At 40.8% G+C, this 23,075-nt stretch overlaps 1 protein-coding gene across 4 annotated transcripts in view; it reads left to right on the top strand.

Moving 5' to 3' along the window:
• Positions 1-1,334: 1,334 nt before the first annotated feature.
• GRIP1 (glutamate receptor interacting protein 1) overlaps positions 1,335-23,075 on the top strand; it is a 711,077-nt gene continuing 689,336 nt past the window's right edge. For 2 of the 4 annotated variants that reach the window (XM_045366606.3, XM_045366605.3), the window contains exon 1: positions 1,335-1,624. In XM_045366606.3, the coding sequence (XP_045222541.2) occupies positions 1,567-1,624 (58 nt within the window). In that variant the 5' untranslated portion in view covers positions 1,335-1,566. The remainder of the gene's footprint in view (positions 1,625-23,075) is intronic. The other 2 variants (XM_045366600.3, XM_045366596.3) reach the window with 1 other exon arrangement.

The raw sequence follows: 23,075 nt of genomic DNA, 5'->3' as shown, positions 1-23,075 counted from the left end.
CTTTTCTAGTTAATGCATTTCTCTGGCAGTATTACTATGTTTCCAAGAGGAGAGGGAGAGAAGGCCAGTGTGAGCCAATGTCCTCAATTCGGGAGAGCAAACTGCAGTTCCTTCAGAGGCCAAAATAAACTGCAGGACACCGAGTCATTCATAGCAGTGCAGTGGTTGGGCCCCAACAACCACAAACCAGTAGTTCAGCCCCAGGGGCCCTAAATTCTTCGGTCCACATCAGATACTCTGGAGGGAGAGACAGGTATTTTCTAGCCAGCCCCCAGGCTTGAGGCAGAGGCAGATGTCATACTCCACAGGACAGTCACCGAGTGACACCTGGAACACTGTCAGGAACCCCTCCTAGCATTACCGTTTTGAAAGCACAAGCAAGAGCCCCATGTCTGGGCAGAATCTTCCAGGCTGTATCACAAAGCTGGCTCCCTCCCACCTGACTCATTTTTCCACCGATTTTCTATGAACCTATGACAAGGGGAAGAAACTAATCATAAAACCTGATCATAAAACCCTTCCTATGCTTGAAGACAGCGATTACATATTCACTCAGCCAAGGTCTCCCTGCATCATTTAAAACAAAAGAGAGTCTCCATTCACGCTCTTCCCACACTGCCAGGAAACGTATTCCTGGGACCAGCGCTGACCATCCCAAAAGTTGCTATTTCCCTCAGTTGAGGGCGAAGTTAGCAAATCCGTAGCTGCAAGTCTCAACTTGGGGGAGGGGGCGACAGCCAGGGCGTAGGGAGAGCGGCGCGGAGGAGGGACTAGAGGGAAGGACACTGCCCCTTACTCCATCGAGGTCGTCGCCTAAGCCAGAGGAGCCGCCAGTTTGGGCTCTGGGAGGAAGGCGGGGAGGGAGTGGCGGCCGCGGTGGAGCGGCGTGGGCTCCGCAACAGCGGCTCGGTGCCAGGCTCGGTACCTGGCAGGCCGGGCGCGCCTCGCAGGCCGCCTGGGGCGCGGAGGGTGTGAGCGCGCGCGCCCCCTCCGTGCCCGCTCAGCCTCGCGCGCGTCTCGGGGGAGGCTCCGCCGAGAGGCGCCCAGGGAGCCCGCAACCTCAGTCCTGCTGCCGGAGGAGCTTTGTGCGGCGGCGGCTCCGAGTCCCACCTGCTGGCGGCGGAGAGACAAGGAAGGGGAAGAAGGAGGAGGAGGGGAAAGAGGCGGCGGCGCCAGCCCACTCCTCTCGCCGGCGCCCACTCCCGGGGGCTCCGCAGCCCCCAGCTCTCGGCCTGCACCGGCCCTCCGCCCCCGGCCCGGCCCAACCTCCCGGCCACACAGCGGCAGCCGCCGCTGCAGCCCCCAGACCTGCCCGGCGGGGCCCGGCCCGGCCCGGCCGCCGCCGCCGCCGCCGCCGCCGCCGCCCGGAGCCGCCGGCGAGTTTGAGGGGAGCGCTGGGCGCACGGCGCCGCCTCGATGTGCCCGGGAGCCGCCTCGGCGCCCCAGCTCCGCTGAACAGCCCCGGCGCGGCTACCCAAGAGGACGAGCGAGGAGGCGCGGCGAGCCCCGGAGAAAGGGAGCCAGCGAGAGAGAGCGAGCCCAAGAGCGAGCGCAGGGAGCGACACCATGCCCGGCTGGAAGAAGAATATCCCCATCTGCTTGCAGGCAGAGGAGCAGGAGAGAGGTGAGCTAGGCGGCGGGGCCGGGGAGGGAGGGAAGGGGTCCGGGCCGGGGCCGCCCGGTGCCTCCCTCTCCCCGGCTCCCTCCCGACCCGTCCACCCGCCAACGGGGGAGGGGCGCCGCTCCTTCAGGGCCCGCGGGCGAATCCAGGTGGCGTCTTGCGAACTCTGATTCTTTTTTTTTTTTGTTTGTTTGTTTTTTTTGGTGGGGGGGTGGGTTGGGGCGGGCTGGAGGGGCAGGGGGAGAGGGGTGGTGCTGCAGCAGGGAACTTTTCGCTTGGGGAAAGATTTTTTTCTGGCGAGGATGTAGGGGAAACTCCAGCTTCTGCAGGGCCCGCTCGCACGTGGAGCTCCGAGCCGCCGTCTGTGGGGTGGGTGCTTGGGGGTGATGGTGGACAGGGAGGGGGGTTCCTGCAGTGCTTTAAGTGACTTTTCAAACTTTCCTCCACCTCCTGCGGCCACCCTCGCGCTGTCCCCGACTCTGGCTGGGCTGCGACGGCATTGCCAACCCAAAGTTGCTGGATATTCATAAAGAAGGAGGAGGAGGAGAAGGAAAAGCGTGGGGGAGGCAAGGGGGGCGCTGCCGCAGGTCTGTGGAGGGGGAGAGAAGAGGGAAAAGGTTGTCCCCTCGCTCAGGGTCTGGGGCTGGGAGTGACTGCTTGGAGATGAGTTATGCCCCAGCGCAGTCCCCTCTGTCAGTTTAATACCGCAGGACTGCGGGCTTTTCGTAATTACTGTCTATTTTCTTTGCAAAAGGCGGCTCTCTGTGCCTGGTGCCTTGCAGACCTTTTGTGCTTCAGCTTGACAAGTGTGCTGTACACTTTGCTTTTAAGTGACTTGCGGAGAGGAAAGTTGAAGAGCCTTTTGCACCTTAAAGGTTTGGTTCTGTTGAGGTCATTTCATGGTGTTTGGATTGTGCAGAGGTTGGCCAGGGAGTTCAGCTTGGTAACCTGGATATGATGTACTGAGTGCACCAGAATTTCCCATACAGGCCCCATGGGGCTAGAGGGGTGTGTGCACGGTGGCTCTGCTAGCATCCAGAGGAACGCTGGCTGGCAAGGTCCACCAGGGTTTATCCCTTTGCTTCTTCTACCCTGTCCTGTCCTGGCTTCGAGGAAGGTGCTTTAGAATTGGATAGGTTTCAGGATGCAGGGGCTGCATGGGCTGTGGCAAACAGCCAGTGCTGAGGTTAAGTGGCGCAGCGTGGGTACGTGGGCGAGGAAAGCAGGAGGAGGCCAGTCTGGTGTGTGGAGAAGGCAGAGTTGTCAAGGGGGTTTAATCCAGCAGTTTGGTGAGCTGGTATGGATGGTGGCTTGGTTATTGGGCATACTAAAAGTTTCAAGCGTTTGAATAACACTTACTACTGAAGAACCAATGTACAATTTCCAGTTTTTCTCTAGGTGGCACAACCTGTCTTTGGTTTGTATCCTGTTTAATGACTCAGGGAATTCATCCCTTTTTAAGCACTTCCTTATTAGATATGTGCATTCATTTTCCAGCACACTTTCTGGCAGGTGACCTTACGTTTACCCATTCAAAAGGCACCCCTGCTTTGGGAATGCTTCTGCTTCTCCCTTTAGTAAATCATATCTTTAAACTTGCAAATAGCAGTACCAATAATTTATAACCAGGTAAAAGCACTACATGAAAGCATTCTGCCAAGCATGGAGTGACTGTCCTATCAACTAAATGTCACAATGTACTTGGCATTAAATGTATCAGTTTGCTTAAAAAAAATCATCATGCTTCCGACAAGTTTTATCAGAATGCCGAAGTGGGTAGATTTTCGGATTGTGACAAAATGTACTTGTATGTCTTTTGGAAATATATGGTAACATTGAAAGATGATTGTCTAATCTGCTTGGTGGAGATAAGACTGAAATTCCTCAGAGCATAAAAATCTGAGTAAGAAATTGAGTGTTCTGCCTTATCTCCCCCAATAGGAGAAAACAGGAAATGTTTCTTACTTTTTGCTTTTTTTCACTTTAAAGGTTTCTTCTTTCTCACTTTAGTTATGAGATGCTTTTCTAAATAATTAGTATTTATTTTTGTTTGTTTGGTTGTAGCATTTCTTTTTGAAGTCCTGCTTCTTTTGGAATGGACAAATATATGATTTTGTTTCTTTCACAATTTCCTGTCCAACTGGTGTTTTTGTTTCAATCGTGTGTGTGTGTGTATATATATACACACACACATATATATACATATATTAAATATATATTTAAATAAACTGAGCTGCCTATGTGACTTTTAATGCATATATCAGAGGACATTGTTTGAGCTTGGCTTATCCTTTTGGATGAATTTAGTGTAAAGAGATGAGGGATGTTTTCTATTTGTATTTCAGGTCAGATTGTGTTAAGCTTTTCCCTTGACCCTTGAAATTCTAAGTGATTCAAATAACGTTGAATTGGATTCTTCTAAATATACACAAAAAGATTAAACTGTCAGGTTGGTCAGGAAGATAATGAACATGGAACAAATACATTTTAAATTTTGTCTTGGGTTAACATTAACCAAAAGGTCAATTTCTAATATCTTACTATTAAATTCTAAGGTTGGTTGTGCTCATCTAAACCACTGCTCTTTCCACATTCCCCACAACGCCAATCTACATGTAAACATTCTAAAACCCATTATGGAGACTACTCTAGCGTAACATTTTTTTCATGTAGATTTTATTTAGTAAAATCTCTTCTTGAGGTGTAATGCAAATTAATACAAGATGCTAGCTTCTTTGAGGACCACATATTTGAAGGAGTATGTATCTTAACCTTATTCCCAAAAAAGAAAAAAAATACCAATCTCAATTCACGTACAAAAAGAGGCTTGGCTGTTCTATATAATTTCATGCCATATCTACATAAACCATTCATAACTTGGGTTCATCTTGAAGGCCTGTGTCAAAATGATATTAAGTAAGTTATTGCTATGGCATGTAATGCTGAGCAGAGAAACTGTAACATATGGCTTGTTGCAGTAAATGCAGTCACTTCGAAAATGACATGTTAAGACTTACTGATGTACGCTGACATACTATTAAAATTCAGAACACATTTCTCCATCCTCCCCACTACCCCTGATTTTCTGCCTGATCTGCTAAACCCAATCCATTTAGAAGCCACTTAATACACTTTGGGGTAAGTGTTTTAGGAGAAGAGAAATGTTTCTGAAAACTGTCCTGTTTAATATCTCTTCCAGTCAAATTAAATTAAGTAACGTATTCGTCGTTTTACATCTGCTTATTAGCTGATCATGTGTAATAGGAATGCGGTTGTTGAGAAAATTCTTAGTATAAAGAGATAAATGCTTCTGTAATTAAGGATGCTTTTCTTTTGCCTGTACCATACCTTTCTTACTTGTGTGGCTTTGATTAGTAAACGTTTATTGTGTTTAATAATGTATAGTTAGGATAGAAAATCAAATATAATGCTTGGAAAGATTATTTATCTGTTTCTGCAAACATACTTCTTGATATTTTTATTATTGAGGAAAAGAGAAAAATATTAATTTGTATTTTCTCATTTCCTTTGCTTTTATATTTAGATTTAACACATATATATAAAAAACTTAATTATATAGATGTGTTAAGGGCATTTCACACTAACATATACATTCACCAGGGGAAAACACATGCATTTTTTATAGCACTTCACCCCTTTGCCTTTTTGTTCTTCTTACAAGTTTTGGAGGTCTGCAGAGGAAACTGAGAACTTCTCTTTGGATTTCTCTTTTAGAAATTATTATTTCTTGTCAGGGTCTTGCTCTGTCACCCAGGCTGGGGTGCAGTGGTGCAATCACTGCACACCGTAGCCTGTACCTCCTGGGCTCAAGAGATCCTCCTGCCTCAGCCTCCCAAGTAGCTGGGACTACAGGCATGTACCACCATGGCTGGCTAGTTTTTTCTTATTTTATTTTTTGTGGATATTTGGATCACTTTAGATATAAATAAAGAGCTTTTATAAAATATCTATGAGAAAGCACAGGGAACTTAAGGAGTAGACCTTTACTACAACCTTGGCCTGGTTCATTTCCCATACCACCCATATCATGAGGAGATCTGGTGACCCTACCCACAACCTCCTTAACAAAAAGTCCAATTTGGAATTTGACTTTTGCGTAAGGAACAAAGTAGGGAAAAGACAAGAAAGCAAAGACATCTAGGGCCTGCTTTGTTTCAGGCACCGTGTTAGATGTTTCCCATGCATTATTTGGTGCAATCCTTATAACATGCCTGTAAGCTAAGTGTTATTATTCGTCACCGTGTCAGATGGGGAAACTGAGGTTCAGAGAGCTAATGAATTTGCCAGAACTTATAAAGCCAAGACTTAGGGCATTCATTTCTAAAGAGATATTTAAAAAGAAGTCAAGTTATATTTCCTGAGGTGAAGTTTATAGAATTTTATTAACATTATAACATTTTTCCCTTTTGGGCAAAATTCTAATAAACTGCCATCAAATCTTTCATTAGGAATTCATTAGAGAGTTTTCTTAGTTACGTATACTGGGAAAACACTTTTACAGTATATTTTGGACTTTTGACAACGATTTTGCAAGGTAGTTGTGTTAATTAACAATAAGGATTGGAACCTCAACATATTTCTAAGCTGAATTATTTGACTACACTTGAAGTAACTCATTTAAGTGAATGGGTTTTTTCCACCAAAGACTTGCCATTATTGCATATTTTTCCTTTTTTTTTCAAAGCGTATTTGCCATGAAGGCAGGAATTAACAAGAATTAAGTGTTCTTCCTTACTGTGAAAAACTGGGAAATGATTGTATTCTTAATAGCCATTGCATATTTGTCCTTTGCCAACATTTTATTTAATTAAAGCCAAAATCTGAACTCTGGCTACCTAACAGATGGCCCAGTGGTCAAATAAAGAGGCATCAGATAGTGCTTTCTTCTACAGCAACCTGATTGCTTTCGTTCGTGAAGAAAAAGAAATTTCAACTGATATTAGTAAAAGAATTTGAGAATTGACTCTTATGGATTTCAAAACTGTTACATTAAATGCTGCAGATGACTGACTATTAAAGGCATTTAGGATTTGATTCATTTATTTTCAATTAAATTATAATAGTAGCTAGTAATACAAAATACAAGAGTGATAGTAATACAAAGTAACATGTCTATCAGAGAGAACGATTCAAATGCAAAGCCAAACGCTGGATTTGAATCTCTTGTTTTATCTTTTATTGAAGTTTATTTCTTCTGAAATTGAAAAGATTCTTAAATATAAATATAAAAAATCTATTCATACAAATTTTCTTATTCAAGAAACAAGAATACCTACTTGTTTAGGTATGTCAGTGGCCAAAGGGTGCTATCAGCTTTATGGGAAAATTAGTGATCTTCAAGTATATCTGCATATTAAAAGCACCTGATTTAATTTCTTACCACCTTTCATTTCAACAGTGACTAAACTTTAAGCACCAAGTGAGGTCATGAATAGAATGCAGAGAAGATATGGCTTGTATCCTAGATAGATTCCTTAAGTGCCAGCACAGTGGTTGATTAGGTATTTGAGGTCCAAATGGCATTGGGTTTAAATTCAGTCTGGCACTTATTAACTCTAGGGGCTTTTTAACTTTTCAAAGCCCTTGTTTTCTCTACTTTAAGTTGAGGACAAGAAACATCTATGTTATGTGAGGATTAAATGAAATTAACAAATGTGGAGGAATGATAGTACCTTGCAGACGGTTTGGAGTTCAGTAATGGCAACTACTATTTTAATGGTATATTGATATAGGTCTGTTAACACCTTAGGAAATCCTGATGATGAAACAATCAATCAATAATTTTTATTCTTTAGAAACCTTATAAAGCATTTTTAAAAAGTCTAATGTTTTGTGAAAAGCTACACTGAACCACAGAACTTGATGCAGCCAAGGTCTTTGATGTATTCTAGCCCAGCCCTCATGAAAACAAAGCATCTAGTGTAGAGAGAGAAATGTACCCAAGACCACACTTCATAAACTTAGCAAATGTTAGTATTGAGTACCAACTGCCAAAGTGCCATGATGGGATGAGAAAATAATGGTTTCCATTTTAAAGGAGATTGTTAAGTATAGTTATAGAGTCATGGGCTATGACAGATAACTCCAGGACAGCTTCTCTACTCTTGTATAGATTAATGCAGAGGAAACAGAGAAGAGGGGTTGATTGTGCTGGGTGGGTGGGAAGAAAGAAGTTTCTGAAGACATCTGTCAGAGGAGGTGGCATAGAGCAAGTGTTAAAAGACTTGAAGGAAGGGGAGGAGATTAGAGAGTTGGGAGGGGATAGAAGGAAAGGTATTTCAGGCAAGGAGCATGGTGTGTTCCAAAGCATTGTGAAATGAGACATTCTGGGAACCATGACTGGTTTCTTAAAGGGGATGGAGTGTAGAGTATGAACATACTTATGAGCATAGAATATGAATATTCATTTCCCCCATGGGACGAGGAATGGAGCTGGATGGGAGCATTAGACTAGAAAGGGCCAGATTGGAAAGGGCTTCATATGCCAGATTAAAGAGTTTGATTGTATCTGGCAGGCGATAAAGAATTGATAGGCTTCCAACAGAGGAGTGTCGGGATCAGATTTTTGTTTTAGAAAGCTCATCTTGGCAGCATAGAGGAAACATCTGAAAAGGGAAGGACTTGTAAGGGAGGGAAGCAGGTGGGAGGCTACTGCCCTGTTTCAGGCCATGCAGAGATACTCAGGAGATGGACTTGGTGACCGGGTAAATGTAGGAAATATGAAGAGTGTAGATCTCTGGTTCAGGTACTGGTTAGAATCAGAATTGTATCTTGAGACCCAGTATCTTGATACAGAGCCTGGTATTTTTTTCTATCACATATTGCCTTTTTTATTGCCTCACTCCCCCCATCAATTTAGGGGAGAAAGTAAACATAATGTGGTAGAATAATATAAAAATAAAGAACCACCGAAGTGATGGACTACCAGACTGTGCCATGATGATAGCTTATTGTGCAATAGCTTTCTTCTTTTATTTATTTACAATTTATATTACCTACTCCTAAAGGAAAAATAATTATCCTGTACATTTATCTCCTAAAACTAATTTAGAATTTTACGTGAGTTTTTAAGCTGAAAGAGAGGGAATGGTTGTACTGCATTTATTTTTTAGATTTATCTTCCCTGGTAATGCAATTGGGTAGGTTTTTAAATTTATTATTTTCTGAAAATAACTAAGTACTCTGTGAATAAAGTTTTAATATACTTCTTATACTATACTCAAAATCAGAAAGCTGGAGTTTTTTTAAGTACTCTCAGCCATTTCCTCTGGCTATTTGGCCTAGGTATAGACCGACCATCTTGACTTTGACTTTCTCATCTCTAAAGTAAGGATGATTCTTGGCATACTGACCTTCCGGGGTTATACTTGGAGGTAAAAGCTATTAATGTAACGTTATTATAGTTATTATATCACAAAGGTTAGAAGTTGGTGAAAGACAGAGCGTCTTCAGGTACATTTGTCTATTAGCAGGCCATCTCTGGATGGGGGCATTATTTGGATAACTCCTGTTTCATAAATTAGAAATTTTTATTAAAAAATTTCAATCCCTAGTCTTCCAAAATGAAGTTCAAACATGAGGTTCCCCTTTGGACTCCCATTTATAACAAAATAACTCAAGTGATGCAACAAAGTTACAATGCATGCAATGTTGCAGTTACCCAAGGCAGCCTCATTTCTGGCTGCAGCTGGAAAAGTCCAGCTCAAATACCGAGTGGGCTCTGCCACTCCCTGGTGTTACTTATCTGCTTCTTTCAGTCCAGGCTTCTGACAACCCAGATTCCAAAAGATCATTATTCTCAATTAAAATGATGTTTGGAACCTTTTGAAGGGAGAAAAATATCTTGCAGATCTCCACTGCCAACATCATTTTTTTTTTTTTTTTTTTTTTTTTGAGACGGAGTTTCGTTCTTGTTGCCCAGGCTGGAGTGCAATGGTGAGATTCCTAGCTCACTGCAACCTCCACCTCCTGGGTTCAAGAAGTTCTCCTGCCTCAGCCTCCTGTGTAGCTGGGATTACAGCTTTGTACCATCACACCTGACTAACTTTTTTGTATTTGTAGTAGAGACGGGGTTTCACCATGTTGGCCAGGCTGGTCTTGAACTCCTGACCTCAGGTGATCTGCCTACCTTGGCTTCCCAAAGTGCTAAGATTACAGATGTGAGCCACTACGCCTGGCTAACGTCATTTGTTTTTATTATACTACTGAAATATGTACTAACATATAACTACATGTAAACTCCTGATGCTTATAGCTCTCATACAACTACAAAGCCAAAACAGATTTTACAGAAGAAAAATAAACAAAGCTACCCCCCAAAATCAGTTATATGCAAATCAACAACATTGATTTCATATGACTTGATGTTATTTGCCTGAGACTAAATTCTCTCTTGCAGTGTGAATATGGTACTTGCTGCTGTGGAAAGTAATAACATCACTTTTTTCTAGTCAAACTCTGATGGAATCTTAGTTTAACAGTCTGATATCACTTTGTCTTTCCTAGGCATGAACACATCATTTACATGTGAAGTCTTCTATTCTCATTGGTCTATTACAAACCATTGTGATCCTAAATACAAAACCCAGTATTAGCACTGAAAGTGGTGGTGGTATTAGGCTACATGCAGATCTGCATTTGTTCTTCTTATACTCTTTGTAATGAAGGGCTGTTTTTTTCCTGTCACAGGCAGATACAGGGTCCCGTAGCACCATGCACTTGGTGAAACTCACTACCTAAGTTTGACTGCTCCTGTTCTTATCCTCTTCAATGAGATGAACTCGCTAGTCACAGACTTGGATATGGCAATGTCAAATTGCTATAGTGTTTGTAAACACCCACCCTCATTTTCAGTAATTATGTAACCTTGGGCAGGTAATAAACAGTTTCTTGACTGGCATGGTCCATAGAGCACATTTGGAATAGTACTGGTTTAGAGTATACTTATGTAACTGAGGTTGTACATAATGGTTCAGAAGGGTGGGTATGTGTGTATGTGTGTCTACAAATTTACACACTACTTTTAAGATATACAGATGAAACATAATGTTTCCCATAACTGCTTTTACCTTGCCTTCAAGTTTGCCTTCCCACTGAAAAGGAAAACATTTGATCTTGTCAATTAACACGTTAGTCTCTAGTTTAAAAACTCATTTTGGGTTCTCTAATTTCTCAAGAGTTTTCCCTTCCTTTGTTCCCAAGATGACATGTGAGTGAAGGGGAAAGGTTAGTATCCTCATTGCCCTTGGTGAAGGGCATTTCATTCATTGTGTGACCCTCACTGTGTCTACTGCTCTGGACTTGGCACATTTGGTGACTGGGTGTTGTGCCCTGGTATCCACTGAAATGAGACTGCTCCTATTTGATCTTTTGAATGTCATCTTGGCGGCTCATTTGGACTTCCTGAACCTCGCCATTGTGTGTAGTTGTGAGATCCTTGTGGTTTGCGATCTTCTACCCAGGCCTTTTCTAGGTACTTGTCCTATCAGTATTTCTGTATCTGTCCTGGTAGCCAGAGAGTACTTAACTGTTTTCTCTGAATCATGATGGAGTTTGTGGGATCTTGGGAGGTGTGCTCAACCCCACCTGTCTTAGTCACCTTCTGCAGATATTACCACTCTATGGTCCAATACCATGTTGACTGTGGCATGTGCCACATAGGGGACCTTCATGCTAGGTGATAAGGGTCATTGGCCACAGTGTTCTCTAAATCCCTCAAAGATACACAGATGTTAGTTTTTCTTTGCTTTTGTACTCATCAAGGAGTTTTGAATCCTTGAAGAGTATCAGACACCTACATCTGATCTTTTGCTCCTCCTTCCCTTTTTTCTCTTTCTCTGCTGTTCCATATCTGAAGTGGTTTTAAGTTTCTTGAAAACTTAAAACTGTAAGGAGCAGGGATAAGGAGGATGACTGTATGATAAAGCAGAAGAATCCTGTTCCTTTGCCAGGTGGACTCTTCTCCATATGATTTGAACATCAGCAAAGAAAGAAATAGAAATGGTCAAACAGCTTAGAGATGACATCGCTTGAGGCTGGCAAGTAGTTTTGAACAGCACCTTCTACTAGCCTTCCTTGCACATAAACTTTTCTCACTTAATAGTTTTACTAGAAATCTGCCCTTTGTATTTCATTGGCAAACGTATGAACACAAGAACCGACATATTTCTTCTCATAGTCAGTAGTGTAATTGCAGTGTGAATTTACTGTTAGGTGTTGATGTATTGATAAAGTGTACTCTGTATTTTGCATAAAAATGTTTAGAATAGATCACTACATATACTCAAGACTTCTTGTGTGAATTTATGGTAGAATTAATAATTCTCTTCCTTTTACTGTTGCAGTGTTTCTTTTTCACTTTCATTTATTTTCTGAATATAGACAATTGAAAATCTGATATACAGTTTGACATCACAAATGACTAGGATTTATGTCTTTTTAAGGCACAGTTCATCATTTGAGAAAGGTACTGATTGTAGTTTTCACCTGTTGGTACATTAAAAATGCAATGATGATAAAACAGTAGAAAATAACATAGGAAGGTGATAGGTATTTATTTGTTTATTCTGGTTATATAATCTGTGAGTTTTTTCCTTCCTTCATATCTTATGATGTCTAATATTTATATCTACTATTACTGTTACTCACAAATTCCGTTGCAAACCACTGAGGGGAATACACTAATATCCTCATGAAATCAAACTTAGATAGTTATAGATAGTCATAAGGATTTTCACATTGTCCTCTTCATTTCAGGATTGTTAACTAAAAAGAAAGTGCCTTTTAGAATTACATTTTACAGATGAAATCAAGTGTTTCTTTTTACATGTATAATTTTCTAGTATGTGCAGAGCACATTTTCATTAAACGAAAACCTTGAACAAGGCAATATAAATTTAGTTTCTTTGTTACCATTTCACATTTTCTCCCTATAATTTTAGTTATGAGAATGAAAATTTGCCAGGCTAGAATCAGACACCTGTAGTGCTGCATCTGCTGCGAAAGCACCTCATCTGGCTTTGTTAGTGAGCCTGAATGCTGATATACATATAAGATACCTGCCACCAAAGGGTAGCCCTGTTTTTTTTGTTGTTGTTATTGCTCACAGTCATATAAAATGATGAGAGTAGCATTGGCTCTATACTCAGTAAATGCATTTACTCAGACCCCTACCTTCCCAGACCCTAATGATCATACTGAGAAAATAAGGAAGGACTGTGTACTAGTCTTCCCAGGTTTCCACAGTAAAATACTATATGCTTAAACAACGGAAGTTTTTTTTTTTTTTTTTTTTTTTTTTACATTCTTGGAGGCTAGAAATTCATTATCAAGGGGCCAGCTTCCTAGAGGGCTTTACCTTTGGGTTGCAGATGACTACCTTCCTGCTGTGTGCTCACATGGCCTTTTCTTGGTAGGTGTAGTGCAGAGAGAGTGGGGAGGGGAGTGAAAGCCCTCTGGTGTCTCTTCTTCTAAGGACACTAATCCTATCAGATCAGGGCGCAGCCTTATGACTTCATTTAGCCTTCATTACTTCCTTAGAGACGTTTAATCTTCAAATGCAACCACACAGGTGGTTAGGGATTCAATGTATGAATTTGGGGGCCACATAAACATTCAGTCCAGCCAGGCACAGTGGCTCACGCCTGTAATTCCAGCACTTTGGGAGGCCGAGGCGGGCATATCACTTGAGGTCAGGAGTTCGAAACCAGCCTGGCCAACATGGTGAAACCCCATCTCTACTAAACGTACAAACAATTTGCCAGGCATGATGGTGGGCACCTGTAATCCCAGCTATTCAGGAGATTAAGGCAGGAGAATCGCCTGAACCAGGGAGGTGGAGGTTGCAGTGAGCCGAGAACATGCCATTACACTCCAGCCTTGGTGACAGTGTGAGACTTCATCTCAAACAAGCAAACAAACAAACAAAGAAAACAGAACAAACCATTCAGTCCATAGCAGGCAGATTATTCAGTAGTGTATGTAATGCTCTTATAAATTTCATCTCTCATTGTTTAGAAATTGATCCTTTTGAACGGATGTTGATGGGCTGGTTTTAAAATATGGCTTTCAAAATTTTGGGGAGAGTTTTCCCCTTGAGTGTCTATGTCTCCTTCATTTGAACTGGGCAGGCTTGTGGCTGATTAACAGGTAGAAAATGCTGGAGGTGACACTGTATGACTTCTGAGGCTGGTATGCAAAAGTCAAAGCAGCTTCCCCCTTGCTAGCTGGAACACTTGTTCCTGGAATCCTGAGCTACCATGCGGCTCTGATACTTCCAACTACACTGAAGCCGCAGTGCTGTGAGGAAGCCAGTTCACATGGAGAGGACATGTGTGGGTGCTCTGGTTGACAGTCCTGGTCTTCCAGTTTTCCTAGCCCAGGCACCAGGCAAGTGGTTAAATGAGCCTTCAGATGATTTTAAGCCCTGGTTGTTGAACCACCCCAAGCTTTGAGTCTTCATAGCTAAGGCCCCAGACATCATGCAATAGATGCTAGATATGTTCACTGTGTCCTGTCTGAATTCATGACCATGGAATTTATATGCAAAATGAAATCATTCTTAAAAGGAAGCTATGTTTTGGGATAATTTGTTACACAGCAAGAGTAACTGGAATAGACATGGTATGGCTCCTTTTTGGATCCCTTATCCCCCCCCTTCTACTATACTGTCAAGAACTCATTGTCTATTATCAGCAAAATCCCTTATATCCTCAGCCTCTTCCATTAACTTCCCCTTCACCTTCTTGCCGTAATTGAAACTTAGCTCCCCATTAGAGAGATCGTTCTTGGTGATTTCAATATTCATATGAATTGTCCTTCCAATTTCTTGGTTTCTCAGTTCTGTGTTGTCCTGTCATTCAGTTGTTATATCTGGCTGTACCTGGGGTCCTCACTCCTGTAGACACACGCTAGACCAACTGTCCTCTAAGTGTGGTCCAGTGGCTTCTGGGGGTCTCTAAATACTTTCAGAAGGTCTATGAGACCAAAACTATTCTCCTAATCATATAAAAACATTATTTGCCTTTTGGACTTTTATTCTGTTATGAGTGCACACTAGTTTTTCAGAGGCCACTAAAGGAATTTGTTCTTGTATATTCTTGCATTTTAAACTTTTCTGTTTTAATTTCTAATATGGTAAATATTGAGAGGCATGACCAAAAACTTTTGGGCATCCTCAGTAACTTTTAACAATGTAAAGCAGTCCTGAGATCCAAATGTCTGAGAGCTGCTGCCCTAGACTTTGCCATTACCAATAACTACAACCCTGTCTTGTGTCATTTTCAAGCATCCTGTTCTTATGTCACTTAGAAAGTAGAAGAAATTAGAAGACAACTTCTGCTTCACCTGTGGCCATATAGTCTGTCTTCACTGCTGTGAAGCCGAATGGTGTACCCTTACCCAAGGTTAACCCTCCACTTGTACACCACATCCCATTCCCTCCGGCCCACTCCAGGAGCAGCTCCAGCATATTTTCCCCTCTCTTCAGCATGACCAGGGTCTCCTTCTCTACTGGATTATTTCCAGCATACAAACATGAAGTTATTTCACCTACTTTAAAAAACAGGGGTCTCTTTATCCACAATTTTCCTAGTTACTGCTTCAGTTTTCTGCTTCCCTTAATAGCAAAATTCCATGAGAGATTTGCCTGTATTAACTCCATAGTAGTTCTTATTCTCTCTTGAACCTACTCCAATCAGGTTTTTGTGCCCTGTTCTGTTTCCTATGAAGAGAACCAATGACCCCTACATTGGTAAACCTAATAGCCAATTTCTAATCACGTATTACTTGACTAGTAGGCAGCATTTGAGATAATTAGTCTCCTACTGTAAGTACTTTATTCAGTTGGCCTCTGGTCTATCATACTATCCCGCTTTTCCTCCTTCTTACTGGCCACTCCCTCTTGGTCTCTGTTGCTGTTTTTTCCCTCATGCCCCTGATTTCTACATATTGGAGTACTACAGGGTTTGACTTTTTTTTTTTTTTTATACGAAGTCTTGTTCTGTCACCCAGTCTGGAATATGGTGGTGTGATCTTGGCTCACTGCAACCTCTGCCTCCTGGGTTCAAGCAATTGTCCTGTCTCAGCCTCCTGAGTACCTGGGATTACAGGTGCAGGTGTGTGCCACCATGGCTAATTTTTATATTTTTAGTACAAACGGGGTTTTGCCATGTTGGTCAGGCTGGTCTTGAACTGCTGGCCTCAATCTGCCCACTTCGGCCTCCTAAAGTGCTGGAATTACAGGTGTGAGCCACTGCGCCTGGCCCCCAGCTCTAGTGTTCTTTTTTTTTTAGCAGCACCTGACAAACTATTTACTCATTTATTTGTATACTGTATATGCCTGCTGTTTATTGTTAATGGAAGCCATTTGAAGGCAGGAATTTTTATCTGTTTTGTTACTGCTGTATCCCCAACACACAGAAGAGTGCTTGGCTCGTAGTAGGTGCTTAGTAAATATCTGTTAAATAAATTAAGTCTCTCAGGTTGTGTTACTAAGAGGGTGAGAGAAATGATTTGCAGATGATGATATAGTTGTGTTCACTTTTAAGATTTCCATTGCTTTTAAGGTTTACGTTTGAGCTTTAAGCATCTTGATTTCAGAGGAAGAAGAATCAGGAACAATTTATATTCCATATCTTGCCTGGTCTTCCCATTGTGGATGAAGAATTGGGGACCTAAATAAACTTTATCTCCTCTCCTGCCACAAATAGGTAGCTGGCTGGTAAGCAGTGAATTTCTCTTTCACCACTGGCAATCAATAGAGTGGTCCTTGAAGACTATCTTTTAATGTCTAAATTTTCAAATTATTTCTGCTAAAATATACCTCTGTTGAGGATACACATGATTTTTAAAATTTTTTTAATTTTAATTTTTTAAATTTATCTTTTTGAGATGGAGTCTCTGTCTGTCTCCTAGGCTGGAGTGCAGTGGCACGATCTCGGCTTACTGCAGCCTCTGATTCCCAGGTTCAAGCGATTCTCCTGCCTCAGACTCCTGAGTAGCTGGGATTACAGGTGCACACCACCACGCCTGGGTAGTTTTTTGTATTTTTTTTGTTAGTAGAGATGGGGTTTTGCCATGTTGGTCTTCAGCTACTGACCTCAGGTGATACACCCACCTCGGCCTCCCAAAGTGCTGGGATTACAGGCATGAGCTACCACACCTGGCCCGAGGATACACATGATGTTTTAAAGTGGAAAAACAGTAGAGGAATGTTTTGCAGTGAAAATCTTTGTCTCAATATTTATTCTGACATACGATTTTTGTGTTAGCAATTGTGTCATAATCTTATTTGTGTCCACATTGCCTGCTATGGGGCAAGACATGGTGTAGATGTTTAATATTTGTTAAGTTAATGAATAAATGGGATAAAATGAGTTCACATTTTAAAAAATAAGGTAGGAAAGAGATATTCTATACTTCTATATTCCCAAGGTATCTGCTTGGTTTCTCTCCTTATCCCCCAGCTTTGGAATATCAGAATAACAATTTTATGACTCTACTACATTTTTAAAAATGCCTGGCACAGCATTCCTCAGGCATTCATTCAATACTTGTTGACTGAGTGATCTACCCTTCCTCCTGCAGACTATTTAACCTGAGGGAGACTCCTGAATGAATCAAAGGCCCCTCATGGATTCCTCATCATGGAACTAGTCAGTTAGATCTGGGATATATGCAGTGGATGAAGAATGAATATTCACTGTTATAATTTTTTCCTTCTGTTATGGGAAAACAATCTAGGAAACTTGATTTTAGGATAGAGATTTGGGCTTTAAGAATCTGAGTTGGATTCTAAGTCTCAGCTCCTACACTAAGTGGTTCTGTAGATTTGAACATTCTATTTGACTTCTCAAGTTCTTCCTTTGTAAAATAACCATAGTAATACCTACTCTTCAGCGTTGTTGTAAAGATTCTTTTCTTTTCTGTTTCCTTCCTTCCTTCCTTCTTTTTTTTTTTTTTTTTTTTTTTGATAGAGTCTCGCTCTCTCGCCCAGGCTGGAGTGCAGTGGCATGATCTCTCGCTCTGTCCCCTGGGTTCATGCCATTCTCCTGCCTTAGCCTCCTGAGTAACTGGGACTCCAGGCACCCACCACCACGCCTGGCTAATTGTTTTGTATTTGTAGTAGAGATGGGGTTTCGCCGTGTTAGCCAGGATGGTCTCAATCTCCTGACCTTGTGATCTGTCTGCCTTTGCCTCCCAAGGTGCTGGGATTACAGGCGTGAGTCACTTCGCCCGGCCTGTTGTAAAGATTTTAAGACTATCTGTAAAAATACCTGTCAAGAGTGGGCCACCAGTAATGATAGCTAAATATAGAATAGTAAAATTTAGACAATAATGTAGTAATTACAAGATCCTATACAAAACAATGTCCAGGTTTTCATGTTATTACGGATGATGCAGTTACCTGAGGGTCATTTTACAAGGTGAGTTCCAGGATGTTTGGGGATCCCTGTGTCTCATGAAGATGGTTGGGGAGGGGGGGACGTTTGCTGGTTTCTCATGCTAAAACAAATATTTGGTAACACAATAACTTCTTGTTAAAAATATTTGAAAAAATGATTATGAATATAACCCAGAAATTTATCTAGGCTAAGCTGTGTCAGACTTAAGGCCTCCAAACATGTCATAGAATAATATGTACCTGGATAGAAGGATTGATTTTAAAGAATATGCCTCTATTTGTTTTGTTGCCGATATGTGATTCAGCCTGACATCAGACTCTTAGGTCACAATTTTCCAGTTCTCTTCCTGTCAGTGACGTCATTTGATGAATAGCTTTGTGCAATGTGAGGCTTTCAATATATGTTAAACCAAGACAATAGAGATACTAACTAAACTGTTTTCTTTCAGTATAGAGAACCTGCAAAGATGTGATGATTTGGATTTTGTTTCAACAGTTCAACTAATAGCTGATGAATAAAAACAAAACAAAACAAAACAAAAAACAGCAAAGCTTCTTTCTGATCTGAGGTTGTGGCAAACCTAACCTGGGATCTGAGGGGATGTGTTTTACCAGCTCAGATCTCCTCTGCTGCTGGAACCTTGCATTATTTACAGCCATTAGGAGCTCTCTGGCTTCCACTCCACTCATGACTAGCTTTTCCTCTTTGACCCTGCTGTATTATTGTCTAGCCCAGTTCAGCTGAATACTTAAACACAAAACGTAGAGGGAACCCCTTCCTGGGGAACTTGCTTTGTTACTGAGGTCTCTGCTGATGGTTCCTTCCATTTGATACTCAGTCTCAGTCACAGTAGGATTACAGAATCTGTTGCCAGAGTATCAATCTACATGGGTGCTACACATTGCTGAAAAAATCAGGAACATGGTGCTAGTTAATTCAAGTCTTCATGTAAAACTACTTCTACCATAGTGGACATTAAAAAAAAATCCCTCTGCAAAGTGCATTGGCCCTGCTTCTGGTAGATGAATGTTGAACAAGTAGCCTATCTAGGAAGCAAGTTATTAGCATCCATGGACATCCCACAGGTTATAGTCCAGCCCCAATCTTGGTGGTTGGGACTGATGTTGCTGCCAAGTCCCTCTGTTTCATGTTCAGGCTCTGCCTATGTTCCTGGTGTCTGGTACATGATTTTTCAGGATGCTGACACTTACTTCTTGCCCACAATATTAGATAGGCTAAGTCTTGCCAAAATCTTTGAATGTCTTCTGCTGGTCTGTCTCTCCCCCATTGTTCTTTTACTATGTCCCAAGTGCATGCTTTGTCCAGTATCTGCCTAGGTCTCAGGATACTGATTTTAGCTTTTCACTAGGTCCTGACATTCCCCTAGTTTCCTCTTACGTTTCTGGACATGCCAGACAAACTCTGACCTTAGCTTCTGTGAAAACTGGTACCTGCAGAATTCCTCAGTGTGTGTTTATATGAAAGTTCATTGTGCCTCTGGATTGTGGGTGAGTTGAGGAAAAGGGGCAAAGCAGTGGGCAGAGGTTGCAACATTTATTTGATTATAGGACACCTTTGCTACTGGAGCATCATGCAGGGTGATGTAGTTCGGAACACGCATGGAGAAATGCTGCCAAATAGAGTAGTAGTGATATTTGGGACTTGAAAGAAATCTTAAGAGCAGGTATAATTCCCTCAACAACAGAAGAACATCAGTGCTTTAGAATGTTTGATTTTGAACTTCCTTGATGTTTTCTTTGCTGTTCTGTAGTGTTATTCTAATTAAAACCTTTCCTCTCAACTCCACTCTTTTTTCTCCAGTTGAGCAAATTCAGCATTTATTGAGGCCCTACTACATGTCATATGCTGTTCTAGTTGCTGGAAACACAAATATGAATATGGTAGGCCTGCCCTTAAACAATGAATTACAGTATAAAATGAACCTTTTATAAAGCTGGTCCTATATCAACCCAATTATTTTGTTTTTTTTCATTTCAGGCCTAAGAGGGCTTTATTCTCTTTCCACTCCAAATAATAAAGTATCCCCTTAGGGTAAAGAAGGAATTTCTGAGCATGTTATAAAAAATAGAAAATAGGATAAGTTGTAAGTTACATGAAAATTTAATATTTCTATACATCAAAACCTACCATAAACAAAATTAAAAGGCAAATAGTAAACTTGGAAGAACATTTGTAACATGAAAGACAAAAGTGTAATATCATAATAAAATAAGCACATAGTAGCTTTTAGTAAATCATTGATGAATGAATGAATACATATATGAATTCAAAGCAATGAAAAAATCACCTCAGGAAAAAAGTGTAAACATTTGACATAGGACAAGTCACCACCACCACCACCAACAACAAAAAAAAAAAAAAAAAAAAAAAAAGAAAAAGAAAAAAAGAAATTCAAATTCACAAAAAAGCAAAGAAATGCCAATTAAAACAAAACAACTTTTTTAAAACCAATTATTTATTAATTTGACAAACACTAAGCATCCATTTTCACCATACTGTTGTTTTATAAATTATGTTATTTCACTTAGTTTAAGCAACATTTCATCTCAAATAGGTATTTTTATCCTCATTTTATCAATGAGCAAAGGGCTTAAAGAAGCTAAGTCTTTTTGTTTTTGTTTTTTTTTTTAATTGTACTTTAAGTTCTGGGATACATGTGCAGAACATGCAGGTTTGTTACATAGGAATGCATGTGCCATGGTGGTTTGCTGCATCTATCAACCCATCATCTAGGTTTTAAGCCCCATTTGCATAAGGTATTTGTCCTAATGCTTTCCTTCCCCTTGCCCCCCAACCCCCAACAGGCCCTGATATGTGATGTTCCCCTCCCTGTGTCCATGTGTTCTCATTGTTCAACTCCCACTTGTGAGTGAGAACATGCAGTGTTTGATTTTCTGTTCCTGTGTTAGTTTGCAGAGATGATGGCTTCCATCTTCATCCATGGCCCTGCAAAGGATATGAACTCATTCTTTTTTATGGCTGCATAGTATTCCATGGTGTATATGTGCCAAAATAAGCTAAGTCTTATAGTTAAGATGTTGGAGGCAAGATTTGGGCTTAGACCTGTCTTCAAACTCTATGGTTTTACCTCCTATGGTATTCTCTGAGCATGAAAAATATCATGAAGGATATTTGATGACATGGGAAATTGTTTATGAAACAGAATTAAGTAAAAACAATTACAAAACAGTATGCATATATGACCCCACATATGTTCTAAGAATGGTATATGGTTCTGAGTGCAATGGCTCATGTCTGTAAACCCAGCACTGTATAAGGCTGAGGTGGGAGGATTGCTTGAGGCCAGGAGTTGAGACCAGCCTGGGCAACATAGCGAGACCCTGCCTCCACAAAAAATGAAAAAAAGTTAGCTAGGTGTGAGGGTACATGCCTGTATTAGTCTATTTCATGCTGCTGATAAAGACATACCCAAGACTAAGAAGAAAAAAAGGTTTAATAGACTTACAGTTCCACATGGCTGGGGAGGCCTCACAATCATGGTGGAAGGCAAGGAGGAACCAGTCACGTCTTACATGGATGGTGGCAGGCAAAGAGAGAACTTGTGTGGGGAAACTTTCATTTTAAAGACTGTTAGGTATCATGAGATTTATTCACTGTCACGAGAACAGCACAGGAAAGACCCACCCCCGTGATTCAATTACCTCCCTCTGAAGTTCTCCCATGACACATGGGAATTGTGGGAGTTACAACTCAGGATGAAATTTGGGTGGGGACACAGCCAAACCATATCAGTGCCTTTAGTCCCAGCTATTCAGGAGCTGAGGTGGAAGGATTGCTTAAGTCTAGGAGGCCGAGGATGCAGTGAGCCATGATTGAGCAACTGCACTCTAGCCTTCATGGCAGAGCAGTATTTCATCTCTAAAAAAAAAAAAAAGAGTGTGTGTGTGTGTATATATATATATTTACATGTATATATTTACATATATAAAATTTTTTAAAAAGGCATATGCATAGAGCAAATTTGCAAAGATGTGTACTAAAGTGTGAATGATGCATATCTGTGACTTTTGAGAGTTTGGCTGACTTTTCTTTCTTCCTAATCTGTACTTCCTAATGTTTCTACAATGTATATGTTATTATAAGCAACAATATTTTAAAAATCTTTTCACGTATGTGTGTGTGTGTGTGTGTGTGTGTGATCTGAGTGTATGTAAACATGACAGTATTTTGAAATCTATATGAAAGAGTTAACAAGAATAACTTTTTCCCCCCCAAAATGAGACTAGAGGAAGCGCATGCAGGGAATAGAACAGTGTATTCTGTGGGTCCAGGGAATACAGAGTGAATAAATAAATTGATAAATGATATGACCAGGTGACTAAGAACCACAAATATAAGTGTCTAATACATATTTGGGAAATAATATTAGCAATTAAAGACTTACAAATAAAGCCGTATGAGATAACTGTTTTTTACTTATGTGATTAGAAAAGCTTTGTAAAAAAAGAGACTGTCCAGTGCTTTCACAAGGTGTGCTGAAACAGGTAGTGCTTTGGAGGAAGCAATTTGATGATAGGTATAGGATGTCTTAAAATTGTTTATACAAACCATGACTCAGTAATTCAACTTCTGGAACTTGATCCCAAGTAAATAATCATAAATACTGAAAAAGCTTTTCCACAAAGATATAATATGGCATTGCCCATAACTGTGAAAAATTGAAAGCAACCTAAATGTGCAGTGCTTCGGTAATGGGGTAATGGCAATCAGTAATCAATTACAGAATTTATTAATTATTCAACAAATATTAATTGAGTGCCTAAACTGTGGAGGCATTGTTTGGATGCTGAGGAGACAGCAGTGAACAAAATAGACAAAATCTCTTCCCCAAATGATTTTTTAAAAGAAGACTTGCGTAACATGGGAAAAGCTGACTTTAAATTTTGGGTATAAGAAGTAGAATGTTAAATTGTATATATATTGACCTCAACTGAAATAGAAAAAAGCTTGAAAGGGAATACATGAAAATATTAAGTTATCTTGCAATT

This window comes from Macaca fascicularis, chromosome 11 (genome assembly GCF_037993035.2).
Source record: "Macaca fascicularis isolate 582-1 chromosome 11, T2T-MFA8v1.1".
NCBI classification, from domain to species: domain Eukaryota; kingdom Metazoa; phylum Chordata; class Mammalia; order Primates; family Cercopithecidae; genus Macaca; species Macaca fascicularis.
Note: the sequence above shows the minus strand (reverse complement) of the source record. Positions and strands in the feature narration are given on the sequence as shown.